The sequence below is a fragment of the Mastigoproctus giganteus genome, chromosome 11 (genome assembly GCF_048544385.1).
Source record: "Mastigoproctus giganteus isolate SK-2022 chromosome 11, ASM4854438v1, whole genome shotgun sequence".
Taxonomy (NCBI): Eukaryota; Metazoa; Arthropoda; class Arachnida; order Uropygi; family Thelyphonidae; genus Mastigoproctus; species Mastigoproctus giganteus.
Window position 1 is genome coordinate 45,054,416 of NC_143585.1, and position 17,160 is coordinate 45,071,575.

General features: G+C 38.1%; 1 protein-coding gene across 1 annotated transcript in view; it reads right to left on the minus strand.

Moving 5' to 3' along the window:
- RhoGEF2 (Rho guanine nucleotide exchange factor 2) overlaps positions 1–17,160 on the minus strand; it is a 764,869-nt gene that overhangs the window by 51,598 nt on the left and 696,111 nt on the right. Inside the window, exons 36-37 of the mRNA XM_090384978.1 lie at positions 12,735–13,066; positions 8,923–9,032 (exon numbers count right to left, since the gene is read on the minus strand). Coding sequence (XP_090241104.1) covers positions 8,923–9,032; positions 12,735–13,066 — 442 coding nt within the window. The remainder of the gene's footprint in view (positions 1–8,922; positions 9,033–12,734; positions 13,067–17,160) is intronic.

Consider the following 17,160-nt stretch of genomic DNA (forward strand, 5'->3'; position numbering starts at 1 on the left):
TCTGATATCCATGACTGCATTCAGCGTTGGGCAGGTGGGCATAGGGGTTTGGCACATTCACAGAACGCTGATGGGATCTTCGTGCGATCACCGTCCGAGCGCCTGCAACAGTGGAGTGAATTCTTTAAAGCATTGTATAATCACGACCCACCTCAGGGACCACCAGCAGCTGCACCATCGATCGATCCCCCTGAGGTCTCCATGGTCGATGTCGAGCCTACAGTAGAAGAAGTGAAAGCAGCCATACAATCCCTAAAGAATGGCAGGGCACCAGGAGTGGACCAAGTCACCACAGAAGTGATCAAAGATGGGGGAGATGTACTGCTTCGCCGACTACACTCACTCCTTAAAACCATCTGGTGCACTGAACAAATTCCACTAACATGGAGGAAAGCCATTATCGTGCCAATCCACAAGAAAGGTGATTGCAAGAACTACCGTGGCATCAGTCTCCTTTCCATCATCGGAAAGGTCCTTATGAAGATCATTCAGTCAAGGCTGCAAAAACATCGCGAGCAAACCAGTCGAGAAGAACAGGCGGGATTTAGACCCGGGCGAGGATGCTGTGATCAAATCTTCGCCATCCGTCAGCTGATGGAGGAGAGGATCCGGTGTGGACAGCGAACCGTCATTGTTTTTATTGACTTTAAGTCTGCTTTCGACTGTGTCCACCGGCCCGCCTTATGGAAATTGCGGGAGGTCGAACATGTACCTTGAAAAGTCATCACACTCCTCCAAACTGCATACAACGGTTTATCTGAGGAATTTACCATCCAAACTGGAGTCCACCAAGGGGACGTGGCCTCCCCGTTGCTTTTCAACATCGTGGTCAACGCCATTATGAGGCAAGCATTCAGCAACAGACGGGGCATACAATATGGCAAGGATCACTATGTGACTGACTTGATTTGCGGACAATAGTGCTATCTTTGCCGGAAACGAAGTTGAAGCCACGGACATCCTCTATGACATTGTCCGCATTGCCCGGCCACATGGGTTGAAGATCAATGCTGATAAGACAAAGGCCCTGACAACAGATGGATCGCAAGCCACCATCTATCTCTAAGGCGTCCAGATTGAGCAAGTGCAGGACTTTAAATACCTTGGGTCGCTGGTCCAGGAGAAGAAAGTTGCATCCACAATGGAGATCCACAGCAGAATTGGACAGGCGGCCACTGCGTTCGCCTCGCTCAAATGGTGTCTGTGGAAGAGGACCAACATTTCCTCAAAGACTAAAATCCGACTCTTCCAGACTTTGATCCTGCCCATTCTCCTTTACGGATCGGAAACATGGATTTGTCTCAAGCTAGATTTAAACAAACTTGAGGTATTCTAAATGCGATGCCTGCGGCAGATCCTGGGCATCTCACTTTGCAACTGCATCACTAATGATACCATCCGCGCCAGATGCCAACAGCAGCCAACCATCGGCGACCAAATCCAGAAGCGAAGGCTTAGATGGTTTGGCCACATATGTAGAATGGGCGTGAATAGAATACCATCCACACTCCTTTGGAGACAACGACCCACCCAATGGAGCATTCAACGGACCGCGCCTAGGAAAACGTGGGCCAAGCAAGTGGAAAATGACCTGAAGAGCCGACGTCTCGACCTTAATCCAGGACTGACGCCATGATTGTAAAGCATGGAAGAACATCACAGAGCAAGTCCGAAACCCTGCAGCACCGACAGCAGCGTACTGGTTGCGTGGCTAACCGCCTCCTCCAGCCACCAGCTAAGGACCAAAGAAAAAACTAATTATTTATATATAATAGTACACGGAAGAAGGAGTGTACGCCAACAATTGACATGCCTATTAAGAAAGGAAGTTATACAAATTATAATTGGTTCATGACCTTCAGGAATGTCCATGAAGAATTTTAAAAATATCTTTTAAATAACTTTTTAACTATGTAAAAGATAATGAAATTAATTATAGAATTAAATGTTTACTGCATAAAATACACAATGAAGAAAACATATGTTCTGAAAATATTTGAACAGAGTCGTTTGAACAGTGTTGACTTTTTTTTTTCATCAATCCTTGGTCCTTGAGGTTGTCATCGACATTCTCTCAGATATGCCAGACAAGCTGTTCTTGCTACCTGGGAGTCTAAAACACTGATGGAACTGATATTCGGGTGACACTTAAGTCAAGTGGACCCAATTTTGGTGAAGTCCGGACGGTCTATGACAGCCAAATCCTCTGCTTGCACCTTCACGATGGTGGGACTGTTAGTAATCCTGGGTATAACCTCCATGCACAAGTACATGGTGGGTGACCACCCAGGTGTGAACCAACGTAAGCAGGGGTCGAGGTGTGGCGCCCACACCACATGGAGGAATGCCGCCCCTCTATGTTACCAGGCAGTACTAGGTGGTAGATGACTCTCATCAACCGGTGAAATACCACCACTTTGCTTATTGGAGGCTTGAAGTGGTGGAACCCATGTTTAGTCTCTAGAGCTAAGTTCCGGCCAACCCTTCCCTATCTCTTCCATCATGCAGTATGATTGATGACTTTTGAGGTTATGATGAACGTCGTGGCGAGATCCAATATTCCTTACATTTCGAGGGTACAGCCCTAAAACGGTTTTCGCAGGCCGGCCGCTAGTTAGTACACCGGACCGGACCTATTGGTAACTCTCTAGGAGGCTTCCGGATCAGCTAGTGTATAATCTTGCTACCTCTACTCTGCCAGATAGTGACTGGAGGGAGTCCGAGTAGTGTGTATGCGGGGAGCATTGTCGAGGCCACGTTATGTCAAGGATCTGGGTATATTCTTACCACATGTACGCCATATCCAAAAATTTCATTACTTCATACAGCATGTCCCACCCACTTTTTCTTACTATTGAATACACCATGAATTGTCAAAATAATAGAGCAAGCTTATCTGCGAAAAGATCTAAACCTCCCAAGGACTTCCTAATTCATTTCACAAATATACGTGGTCTTAATTCCAATCTCAACGATGTCCATTTCCACTTGCAGTCTTCCAAACCCCATGTACTTTTTCTGACTGAGTCTCAGTTATCGGTTGATTCAACTACTTCTCATCTCAGATGTCCAAAATATTTGCTGTATGATTCCTTTCGCCTCAAAGGTGGTACTTGTGCATATGTCCGTTCTGATATTCCCTGTCAGAGACTTGGCAATTTGGAATCTCCTCTCTTTGATCTTCTCTGGCTTAAAATCTCTCTACCTCATTGTGTCAAATTCATCTGTTGTCTCTACCGTTCTCCCAACTCCACTAATCACTTGGAGCTCTTTGACTTCCTCTCTTTGCAACTTGACTTTCTCCAGTCTAACTTTCCTAACAGTGAGGTAATTTTCCTTGGTGATTTTAACGTTCACAACTCCAGCTGGCTTCCATTTTCTAGTCACACCGACCCAGCAGGTCGAGATGCTGAGGCTTTTGCAATTACTAATGACCTAGCACAGATTGTTCATTTGCCTACAAGAATACCGGACAATCCTAATCATACAGCCAATACGCTTGATCTTTTTCTCACGAACAACCCTTCTATGTACAAGGTCGAAGTGAGAGGTCCTTTAGGCACTTCAGATCACAACTTGGTGATTGTCTCTTCTCCAATGGAACCTTTATCTCATGGCTATTCCCAACCTCGTATTGTTTGGCATTACAAGAATGCAAAATGGGATGACCTGCGAGACTTCTTTTCTTCTTTTCCTTGGTCTGATTACTGTTTCAAAACTTCTGATGTCAACGTTTGCTCAGATCGTGTCAGTGAAATTATTCTTGCAGGAATGGAATCCTTTATCCCACACTCCACTTTAAAATCTCGTCCTTTATCTAAACCTTGGTTTTCCAATAAATGTGCTAAGGCTGTCCAAGAGAAGAATGTTGCATATCGTAATTGGCTTGTTTCTAATTCTTCGGTTTCATTTTCTGCCTACACCAAAGCTCGCAACAATTGTAAAGCAGTTATTAATCAGTCCAAACTAGAGTTTGAACAGGCTAAGAGTAGAAAACTTGCTTCTTGCCCTAATGGTAGCCGAGCATTCTGGTCTCTTGCCAAAGCTATTGGCCGCAACTTTTGCCCATCTCTGCTCCCACCTCTGTCCAAACCAGATGGTTCTGTTGTCACTTCAGCCAAGGATAAAGCTGACCTGCTAGCATCCCATTTTTCTTCCAGCTCATGTATTAATGATCTTGGTAAAACACCTCCCACCATTCCTAACACGCTCCATTCAATGCCTCCTGTGGTCTTCCGTCAAAAGGATATCAGAAGGATTTTGATGAATCTTGATGCTAAGAAAGCTCCAGGTCCTGATGGTATTTCTCCACTTGTTCTCAAAACTTGTGCTCCTGAACTTACTCCTATTCTTTGCCGCCTTTTTTCACTTTCTTATTCCAAAGGTGTTTTTCCTTCTGCTTGGAAATTTGCTCATATCCAGCCAGTTCCTAAAAAGGGTGACAAATCCCTCCCATCCAATTATCGTCCCATTGCAATTACTTCTACTCTTTCTAAAGTAATGGAGAAATCAATTAACCGCCAACTCTTAAACTACCTAGAAACCTTCCGTCTGATCAACGATCGCCAGTATGGATTCCGTCAGTGTCGATCCACTGGTGATATTCTGGCTTATGTTACCCATTTATGGACTAAATCAATGGAAAGGTTCGGTGAAACACAAGTAGTTGCTCTTGACATCTCAAGGGCTTTTGATCGTGTTTGGCATAAAGGTCTTCTAAACAAGCTTCCATCTTATGGTTTGCCAACTGTTTTTAGTAATTGGTTATCCAGTTTTCTCTCTGATCGCTCACTGAGGGTGATGGTAGATGGCTCTCTGTCTTCTAACTTCTCCACTAATGCCGGTGTCCCCCAAGGTTCAGTTCTTTCCCCCACTCTTTTCCTCTTGTATATCAATGACCTTCTTCCATTGACCGGAAATCCTATCCATAGTTTTGCTGATGATAGCACATTGCATTCAACTTTCCATTTTGAGAAACCTTGTCCTGCTCAATCAGCTTCAAGTTCTCGAAAATCTGCTACCAATTCCTTAAATGCCGATCTTCAGGTAATTCTCCAGTGGGGCAAAGACAACTTAGTTGATTTCAACCCTTCTAAAACTCAGTCTTGTCTTATATCTCGCAAAAAGGATTCTTCTGCTCCTATGCTTATCTTTAGTGACACTCCGATTTCTAGGCAAAATGATATATCTCTTTTGGGGATTACCCTGACTCCTAATCTCTCTTGGCACAAGCACATTACAAATATTGCTTCCTCTGCATCTAACAAACTTGGTTTTCTCTTTCGCTCTCGGCGTTACTTTTCTTCCAAACAGCTGCTCACTCTGTATAAATCGCAAATCCGTCCCGCCATGGAATATTGTTCCCACATCTGGGGTGGTGCCCCCAAAACCTCTCTCAGGCTTCTTGATTCCATTCAGAAGAGGGCAGTTAGGTTAATTAATGATTCATCTCTAACAGAGTCTCTCCACTCGCTTTCACATAGACGTACTGTTTCTGCTGCATGCCTCTTCTACAGATACTTTCATGGGCACTGTTCTTCTGAATTGGCTTCTATAATTCCCGCTCTCTCTTTCAAAACAGTCCGAACACGTGCCGCCACCAGCCAACATCCATTTACTGTCCAACTTCAAACCCACAGAACCAACTTTTCGTCTTCCTCATTTATTCATTCAACTGCCGTTTTCTGGAACAACCTTCCTTCATACGTATTTCCTGAAAATTACAATCTACAGAAGTTCAAGTCCAATGTCAACAAATATCTTCTTTCGTCTTCTCAACCTCCAACCCAAGCACGGTACTAAGTACTATAGGTTCTAATACCTCTCGTGTTTGGGGTTCTCATAAAAAAAAAAAAAAAAAAAAAAAAAAAATCAATTTCTGATAGCCAACCACAATCTTCTCTAGGCCCTGACAAAATAAATATCGCAAAGAAAATATCCCAGAGAACCTCAAACCTTTCGTTCGAGGTTCTCTGCAATATAAAAGATTCTATCTAGTTATTTTACCGTTATCTCCTCTGTGGTAACATTTTCATCTGGCTAATTTAAAAATCTTTTTTTTTTTTTTTTTTTGCGTTTAAAAATTCTAATTTTTAAACGCAAGTCTGCACGTAACTTTATTAGTGGGAGACAAACAAGTAACACATCTGCTTCCAATGGTTCATGGAACACAGAGGCGGGCAAATGCTTGTTTATTGCCCATCCGATGCGCAATTCAAGTCTTATTTCAACTATCATATAAAAAAGATTGCATTAACTGGAAATTTGCATCATGTATAGTGAAAAGTGGTATAATTTTTTCAAATAGCAGTAACTGAAAAACGCATTATGTGAGGCCTGGCTGTAATCTGTTTTTTTGATTTTTCCAGATGATCTTCCAATGATTCATACTGCAAGTCATTACGCTCATACAGTTCATTGGCATCTACATCATAAGCTACTGGGTAGTGATTGCTAACCAGTGGATCATATGCGGACCTTGATCGACTAGGCAAACAAAAGCATGTCTGTAATCCAGTATTTAGTAGTATCAGATTTAAATTATCAATTTTTTCCAAAAGCTGTTCCTGTTTGTCCAATGTCTGAATACCCAATATGACATGCATTAAAATCACACATAATATAGGTACTGAGATATTATATTTTCAAGGTTATTGCAAGGAATATTCTGCTTACGAAGAAGGTAGAAAGAGTACAGTATAGAGAAAGTCATGCAACAACAGCTTATAAAGGAATATGGAAATTGATCAAAATGGTAACATCCCCAATAAGCTGAATTGGTTGGCTGGTTATTTGATTTTTTACTGCAAATCAATGGTCTAGGCCAGCATTTTCCAAACTTTTTTAGTCACAGAACACTTTTCATCTCACAATATATTTACAGAACACTTACAAAACACAAGTCTAGCAGAAACCAAAGAACCGTTTGCTAATATTTTATTACATAAGGCACACTGCATCAGGAGCCAGTGCTGTACCTAGACTTCTGTCAGCCCCGGGTGGAATATTCAACTGGAACCCTCTTGCAAAAATTAAAGGTGGAATACATAAAATTTAAAAATAAAGGGAACACCCAAAAATTATTCAAATCATAATTATTTATTTAAACTTTAACGACTGATACATTATTTATATAAACTTAAAAGTTTTCACATCATTACCTGACGATATTTACTTAATATAAATTTGTCTATAACGTCTGATGTTTTTTATATATTTTAGTACATCTTGTTCTAGTGACATAATGGCCAATCCATTAATTCTTTCTTGGCCAATTGTTGCTCGTGAATATGTTTTAATCATTTTGAGACTTGAAAAACTACTCTCGCCAGACGCAACTGTAACTGGCAATGTTAATAATATTCGAAGGTGGTGATGTTGGGATATCATTCAACTAAGTTTCTTTCTTGGATAAATGTCAATAATTCTAAGCAACCAAAGTTTTTTTTCCTTTTAAAACATGCTGCAAAGATTGGATTTCTTGACGTAACTCTTTGGCATCGATGTCGTTGCTCCCGTCTTCGCCAGTGAGAATTCCTTCAAGGTGTTTACATTTCGTTTCTATTGCACTTTCAAATAAATTCGGGAAGTTTTCTGATTTTAGAATAAGATGAAAAGCCGAGTATATTTCATTCATTGGATCAAATTTTTCTTGTAATCTAACGATAGCTACAACGATCATTATATTAAAAAAATTCCGTTTCAAACCTTTTGGTTGGATCAATGGAGAGTTCATCTGATGAAGTTTCATAGATAAACTCGCACCTCTGGTAACATTGACGGTACTTCCAACTCAGTTGCAATGTCTATAGCTTTATCCATACACAATTTAAATCGTGATGTTCTAAATTCATTTAGTTGACTAAGCGCACCTTCTATCAATATAATTGCAGTGTTCATATCAATTGTACTACTTTGCATGGGTTTGCTTACTTTATTTATAATACTCAATATTTCATACCAAACAACTAGGCGATATGACATCACATTCAGAGTAAAGCGAACGGTTTTAAATGTGAATCTGCATTATTGTGGGTTTTTTTCCCATTAAAACTAGGTTTAAATATTAAAAATAGGCAAAAATAAATTAATTTCTTTTAACATCTGATTATAAAATAAATAAATTTACTGTACTATAAATAAGCCAATATTGATTTTTTGTATGATTAAAGTATTATATTAAGAAACAATCATTTTTTTATATTTAAAAAAAAAAAAAAATTTAAATATCATCGGAATTTGAGCCCCTTATATTCCAGGGCTCTGGTGCGGCCTCCCGTGCCTAGGTACAGCACTGTCAGGAGCACCTTCTCAATCCATTCAAGGCCTTATACACCTCAATCAGATCACCTTGCAGGTGCCTAGTCTCCAAAAACTGAAATTTGCAGAACTTAAGCCATTCTTGGTAAGACCACCCTTTTGTTCCCCTCATCAATCTTGTTGCCCTTCTGTTTTTTCTGTTATACTTAAAAATTCTATCTGCTCCATGGTGATGATGGCTGGAATATCATCCATCTAAAGAGTTGTGAATTCTTCTGAAATTCTCTGTTTATTGAGATGGAAGAATCTTTTTTTTTTTTTTTTTTTTTTTTATCTGGGAGTAAGTGTCTAATGCCTGATATGTTTGGAGAAAACATTCACAGAAAACAAATCAATTCTCCAATAAGCTGCATGTTCTCAATATCTTTTTCAAGGGCAAATAACTGGGAGGGAGCATTCTAGTAACTCCTTTGGAGGGAGCTATTCTTCAGAAGGTAATGAATTATTATGGCTATATAAGCAAATGATTTTAAAAGGTGACAAATTAAACAGAATAGATATAGTACAATAGGTGGATTAACAATGGTTAAAATGCATATAAACTAACAGAAGGCCAATAAAATGAATACATATTCTACAACTTAACATAACATGGAATCTTACCTCTGCAATGTGTTCAAAGTCATCATGTGGTACTTGTAAAATATCAGCTACTAACTCTTCCTTTTCTGTCAGTGCAGTGGAAATTTGTTGATCTTTGCGCCGCAACCTTTCTAGATACATAAAATGACATATGTTCACTACAGAACATTTATAAATAACAAAAATAGAAATTTGCCCCAATGAGAAATAATGAATTTATAACTTTAAAAATCAATCAGATAAAAGTTGTTTAGTAATATTAGTACTTCATTTGACTCAAGGTGGACTGCTCGAGGTTATGTATAGAACCTTTTGTAGTACATGCAGAACATTTTCAAGGTGTACAAGGTCCACACATATCTACAACTTGCATCAGTTGTGTATGAGCAAGTAAAGAATAAAATTTAACTTACTGCTTCTCATTTACTGTTGAACACATTACTCCATTACATTCTTATTTAGACAATCAAAATGCATTAATCAGATAGAGTATACCTGCTTGACTAAATCTTTGATGCATTTTTAAAGTGATGGGGATATCATATTTTAGGTTACTGATAATCTTGTTTAGGTAATTTTTAGAGGGAGCAGAAATGTTCATATCATCCATATGAAATTCCCATATGAGCATCCATATCAAAAATGATAACGATAACATGCTGTTCAAGCTGCTTATTTCTGACTATTTGGGAAGTCTCTTAATTCATTAATGATGTGACGATTCCATAGAGGTGTTATTTCAGGAAATTTACTAACCATTTTGGGTTGTTTCTTTTGGGTACATTCTCCCACCAAAATAACACACACTGTAGTTTTCTAAGCACACTCTGTTACTGCTGAATGTGAAAAGTGCTTATGAGTTAATGTTTATGAAGTCGAACTGCATTTCTGATATTATGTGTTGGATTAGAAGCAAGTTTAGTTTTCATTTCATGTTTAGAGTGTTGGTGAGATCTTTCTTGAGAGACTGTATATGCATCTTGATCTAGTAATAAGTGCTGTAGTTTGTAGTTCTAACTACTCTACTTATTACAATGATAGCACTTGCCTTCATTAGGTTTTGATATTAGGATGGATTTGACATTCTTAATATAATCTGGAAATGACATTATGTGGTGATTATCCATGGATTCATTTTTGAAATGAACCACTCTTATACCAAGTGCATAATTCAAAATTAGTTTATTAATTAAATACTTTGACATAATTCCTAACCTTATTACAAAGGTGACATTTCAGGATCCTTGCCAGATCCCCTCATCACACCATACAGACCTAAAATAAGAGGATCATAGGAAAATTTAAATTTACATTCTAAACAATTTTGGAATTAAATTTATTTTAACATTTTTACGTAATTTTAGTTCAGAAAATGAATGACAATGTTTTATATATTAATTATACATAAAACAACAAACGTGTCAACAGCACGTCATCGTGGCCTGTCTGAGTAAGACTTCACTTCACTATCATATGCAAGGTTCTGTTCAGGTTTCAGAGCTTTTCGGTGTTGATGAAAGGTATAAAACCCAAAGCACACTCGAATAGAGCATGCAACTACCAAAATTCTGAACATATGCAATTTATTAAATATTAGCTAATCTGACAGAGATACATTTTATTATATCAAATTTTGTTCTTACATCCTGCAATCATGAAGTGAAGCATTTTTTCCCTGATGGCACTTATGGTTATCTATTTTATAGTGCATATTTATGTTCGTATAAGTGCATGTTCTGTTCACAGGGTGATTTCATGTTGTGTACACTAAAAAACATGGTATAAATCATGAAGAAGACCAAACTTCCTATACCTGAGCCTGGCTAACTACAGCCCCAATTAAAGATAAGATGCCTTTAAGAATTCTTACAATCTTTGATGGGATTCAAACACAGAGCTTCCAAATAAGTGACAACTGTTTTACTCACTATACTGTCAAGGAGAACCATTTCATTACCCAATATTACAAAAGGGCAGAAGGAATATTCAGTGTTTGTAAACCTGTTGTGTACTAGTAAGTTCACAATCACTAAAGAAATGGAGGAGGAATATCCAAAAAGGCATGCATGATTTGTAGACTACTAACAATAAACAGATTCTAAAAAGTTTAAACAGGTGAGATGCTTTCGTTCAAGTATTTAGATAAAGATAAAATGCACAACGTGCCTTTAAATATTTCAGTAGACTTTCAGAACTAGTTTGGAAGAAAGTTTAATTGGCTGTGAAGAATTACTTTATCCAGAAGAATTATATGGACAAAATTTAAGATGGAAAGCAGGGTGATGAAATTTGTTTATGCATAAATAAAGGGCAGTAGAAACTAATGACAAAGGAAGAACAGTATTTATTGGAGATCCCAATAGCAGTGCAGGAAATGACAACATTTACAAAGCTATTTTAACTAATTACTTTTTGAATACATTTCTATCCACGATTCAACACAAGTTACTCCGCTGTCTGCAACTTTTATTAAATTTCTATGATTTCCTTTACCCAATCCATTTTTCAGTAAAAAAAAAAAAAAAAGAGGCATAAAGTGCTCACATCTCTGATCTTTGAGAATGGTGGGGGGGGGGGGGTCAGAGGATAATTGGGGCCAAGGCCACTTAAAATAAATCCACTTAGTGGGGACCAAAATCCCAAACAAAGTACGTAGTGAAAATACCTTCACACAATAAATGATAGTGAAAATATGCCTCTCCATGCCTTCCAATGTGGCGACACTTGGAATTTCCATAACAAGTATCCTTTCCACAGATAGGCAATACAATAGAAGAAAATCAAAGAAGCATTTCTAATCAAATTATTCGGATCTTCAGCAATCAATAGAAAACAAGGGGCTGAGTTCAACCCACAGTACTTCATTTCTTTAAGGAGAAAATAAGTGAAGAAGTCAGGAGCCAGGAAAGAAAAAAGAAACAAGTCATCCAGAGGACCAGACCACGTATAACCCCTTTCAGACTCTCACAAAATATGACGAGCAAAGGCCAACTCAGGAGTCCACTACACTGCAACCTGGAACAAAGGCAGGAGAACAAAGGTCATTCTACAAGCACTCCGGACCTAGGATAGGCAACTGGCTCTATCCTTATTGGCTAATTTTATGAATCTCTGTCCTATAAATGTTCTGCTGACTGAACCCCTTACCCATTTGCTTCAGATCTGTGAACCCCAAAATAGGATTTGGTCAGCAGGTAAGAATTTAATTTAGATTTTAATTTAATCATCTTATATAAAAATAGGTTAACAGTAAATGTAACATAAAAAGAGCTTGTTGTAACCAATTTCTGCTGTAACATTGGATTGCTCCTTTATATCGTAACTATAACTTAGACTCTCAAATGTTATTTCAACTTAGAATTAATGACAGTATAATTGTAAATAGTAATGAACATCTGTTAATTATCTTAGAACTGATACTCAGTTAAATTGTGACCAAATCAATGGAAAATCTAATTTGTAACCTTTATCTTTGTTTCCCAGACAGCACAGTCTGATGATGGGTATTGGCAAGATACCCGAAACGTTACCCAATGTATATTAGTTTAGGCTAATGCTTAATAAATAAAATATATTAGTAACTCCACGTGGTATAAGAGTGGTTTATGATATATATTAATAATTCGTAATAAATAACAACCACGTAACGTCCTTCCAAAACTATATTATGCCTTGTAACTGCAGTGACTCAAATAACGAGGATCCCCCCATCCTGTATCGCCTAATCAACAACCAACTGCACTATTGCTATCATTTTGCAGAATACTCTGCATAAAAATACAAGTTCAGAATCATATACATACACAAAAATTTTGATCTAGATCATAATTTACCTATGGGTGTCAAGACAGGTTCTGCTGTTTGTAAAACTGCACCATGACTAACTACAACTTCACAGGGCTCAATTAACTGGGGACCATCTGCTATTTTTAATATTTCTACTCTTTGCAACCGTCTCTGTGGTTTGTTTTCAGTCTCAGGACTTGGTACTTCCTCCTTCTGTAGTGATACTGTAGGAATTTCTATTCCAGGAGATACATTTAGTGATGATGATACTGGCGTGACTGGCAATTTTGTGGACTGTGAAACATCAGGTAATTCTGAAGAATCATTGCCTTCTGTTGCTTCTTGGGATTCAGAATGACTCACCTGGGACTGCTGAATACTTCAAAGAGAAAGAGAGAAGGAAATTAATAGAAAATAGATGTGAAGCAAGTATTAAATAAGCATATCTCTGCATAATTTATGCTATTATAGTACCAATATACAATTAAGCAATGCAAAAATAAAATTTCTGCATTAATGATAATCTTTGGAGAATAATAAAATTAAGAAATGATTAAGAGAAAGAGAAAAAGTTACATACAGTATAATGGCAAAATTACACTAAAACCACTAGGAACAACAAAAACTGATTCCCTCCCTGGAAATTTTTATGCACTCAGAGAATAAATCCTAATTACCAATATCCACTTCCAGAAAATTATAAAAGATACTAAAAAATAAGATTTTTTTCCCCCCAGAAAAGATGTATGAATTTTTACATGGATATATAAAATCTTATCTTATGTGGTTCTACATGCACACTTAAGTTGGGAGACTCACTAAAATGAGGACACCAACACATGACCAATGCCATGCAGATCTACTTATAATGACAGTGTGGAAAAAAATAAAAACTTCCTAAAACACACTGTATGATGATGAAATTATATACAGTTAGTTACACTGTATGCCATATTTTATTTCCTTTGATTTAATTTTAAAATAGTGCTTTTCACACTTCTGATCATTCAGAATTTACCTTCAATTGTGCTTTTATATTATAAACTGTTGAAGAGTGAATATCTTGCTCCTATTTCCATTATTCTATGAATATCCAATTCCTGTTGAAGGTAAACACAATACTTCTACGTTTCCACTGATTTTCTGATCTTTTTAGGATACCATACCAGTCGGATGGGTTATGGATATGATGATATAAATGTACTCACTCAAGTTAACTGATATTTTAAGAACAGACTTGTCTCTGGTGATAATTTTTTATGTAATCTGCATCCCGTATTTTCCTACTTTCTAAAAAACCTTCAAATTAATTTCTTAATAAGCATTTTAGCAATGTGTAATTAACAGTCACTTTGCTAATACAGGCATCATTTTTTTTTTTTTTTTTTTTTTTTTTATTGTAAAAAATTTTGATGTGATAAGGCAAATTTCAAGTAACTTACGAAATTTCCATTAAAAATTTAGTTCTGATTTCTTATTAGAAGTAAAACAGAGGACTTTTCTTAAAATCCAGATCAATGTTATCAGGAGATAGAGAAATCTACAGTAAGTAAACACCAGTTTGCAATCGAGTCACTAAACAGATTAGGCAAGCCAAGGAACATTGTGAAGTCTGGCTAAGAACACAAAGAAAAGTAGCAAAGAATTTTTTGCTCATGTTAACATATGTTATTCCACTAGATATGAATGGCACATTACAAATTGGTTGAACGGCATAATTAGTGAAGAATGTTTCTTGAGATTCCAATGTGTCCAGAGATCCAAAAAAAATTATATTATGATTTGACAATGTTAATAAAGTTCTATTAACTGAGGGATTGAACGTATGAGGCTTCTATATACTCTAGGACTAGTAGGATGCTGTATAACTCATTATAGCATGACATTATAAAGGGGAGAGCTTTTTTTGACAATATGCTTACTTGACAATATGCATTAGTAGAGGCACATAATGCAAGCTTATACAGCATCACTAATAGTTTAACAGTAACCGCAGGCAGAGGTGAAGGTGATTCTTGCACAACTTCTATTAGAATAAGAAGCGACCTGGAGCGAGGGGTGTTGGGGGTTTCGGGGACGGATGGCAGTCATCATGGAATAGTTGGGGAGAAGTAACCCCAGAGAAACGTACCAACTGTGTGGTACTACACTTAAGGTGGTAGAAAATGAAAAAGATCTGGGAGTAATTGTGCAGTCAGATATGAAGTTTTCTGAGCAATGCAGACAGGCTGCTAGGGCAGGTCATGGGGTTTTGTCAATGATATATAGGAATTTTGCTAGCAGGGAAAAGGAGGTGATTGTCTCTCTGTATAAGGCAATGGTCAGGCCACGTCTTGAGTACTGCATACAGGTCTGGAGGCCTCATTTTAGGAAGGATGTAGATTTGCTTGAGCGTGTACAGAGAAGAGCAACACGATTGGTGAGGGGAATGAAGGGATCCTCTTACCAAGAGAGGCTTAAGTTCTGCAAATTGCAGTGGCTGGAGACTAGGCACTTGCGCAGTGATCTGATTGAGGTCTATAAGGCCTTGAATGGGTTGAGCATGCTGAATTCTGATGGGATCCTTCCACTTGTTCAGATTACGAACCTACGGGGACATAAGTTCAAATTAAGAAAGGACAGATGTAGAATAGATGTGCGGAAATTTGCCTTTAGCCAGCGGGTGGTTAATTGCTGGAACAAACTTCCATCTGTCGTTGTGGAAGTTGAGAGGTTAAATAAATTTAAGGAGGAACTGGACAGGCATTTGGAGGGAATGGTGTGATTTTTTTTTTTTTTTTTTGGCTGATGCTGCATAAGCTCATACACTTGCTTTCTTGCATCACGTGCCACTACTACTACTATCACCAAAAAAAAAAAAAAAAAAAACTTCCCATCTCGTCCATCCATTTGCTCCAAAAGTTCATCCACCTCTTCCTTGAATCTATTTAAGCCATCAACATCCATGACAACAGATGGAAGTTTGTTCCAGCAGTCAACTACCTGCTGGCTAAAGGCAAATTTCAAAACATCAATTCTACAACTGTCTTTCATCGATTTGAATTTATGCCACTCAGGTTCATAATCTGAGCAAGAGGAAGAATCCCATCAGCACTGACTTGCTCAAAACATTCAAGGCCTCATACACCTCAATCAGATCACCTCGCAGGTGCCTAGTTTCCAGATGTGGCAATTTGAAGAATTTAAGCCTTTCTTGGTGAGAGCATCTGTTCACTCCCCTCACCAATCTTGTTGCCCTTCTCTGTACTCATTATAGCAACTCCACATCCTTCCTAAAATGAGGCCTCCTGACCTGTATGCAGTACTCAATGTGTGGCTTGACCAAAGGGACAATCACCTCCTTATCCCTGTTGGCCAAATTCCTGTGTATCATTGACAAGATCCCATTGACCTGCTCAGGAAGCCTATCTGCACTGCTCAGAAAACTTCATATCTGACTGCACAATTACTCCCAAGTCTTTTTCATTCTCCACAACCATGAGTATAGTATCACACACTTGGTAAGTTTCCCTGGGGTTACTGCTACCAACATGCAGTACTTTGCCACAGTTGTCACTTCTCAGCCTATCTGTCCCTTTATCCATTGTAGAAACTTGCCCTTTATTCCATACTGCTCCAATTTGTACAGCAGTCTTCCATGTGCAACAGTATCAAAAGCTTTCCTGAAATCCAAGTATATGATATCAAAATTATTTTTTGCATCCAGTTCCATGGTGACACACACATAGTATCCAATCAAATTGGTCAGACAAGACTTCCTCTTAACAAACCGATGCTGTCTGAATTATCACTGCAGTCTTCTTTAGATGATCCTGCAATCACCTCCTTATCCCTGTTGGCCAAATTCCTGTGTATCATTGACAAGATCCCATTGACCTGCTCAGGAAGCCTATCTGCACTGCTTAGAAAACTTCATATCTGACTGCACAATTACTCCCAAGTCATTTTCATTCTCCACAACCATGAGTGTAGTATCACACACTTGGTAAGTTTCTCTGGGGTTACTGCCACCAACATGCAGTACTTTGCCACAGTTGTCACTTCTTAGCCCATCTGTCCCTTTATCCATTGTAGAAACTTGCAATTTATTCCATACTGCTCCAATTTGTACAGCAGTCTTCCATGTGCAACAGTATCAAAAGCTTTCCTGAAATCCAAGTATATGATATCAAAATTATTTTTTGCATCCAGTTCCATGGTGACACACACACATAGTATCCAATCAAATTGGTCAGACAAGACTTCCTCTTAACAAACCGATGCTGTCTGAATTATCACTGTAGTCTTCTTTAGATGATCCTGCAATGCTTATTTAACCAGTGACTCCATTATTTTCATTGAAACAGAAGTTAAACTAACAGGCCTGTAATTACTTGTGTTACCTTTGATCCCCCTTTGTGAATTTGTGATACATTTACACATCTCCAGGCCATGGGGACCTCTGCCGAGTCCAAGGATGCTCTCGTAAAAATG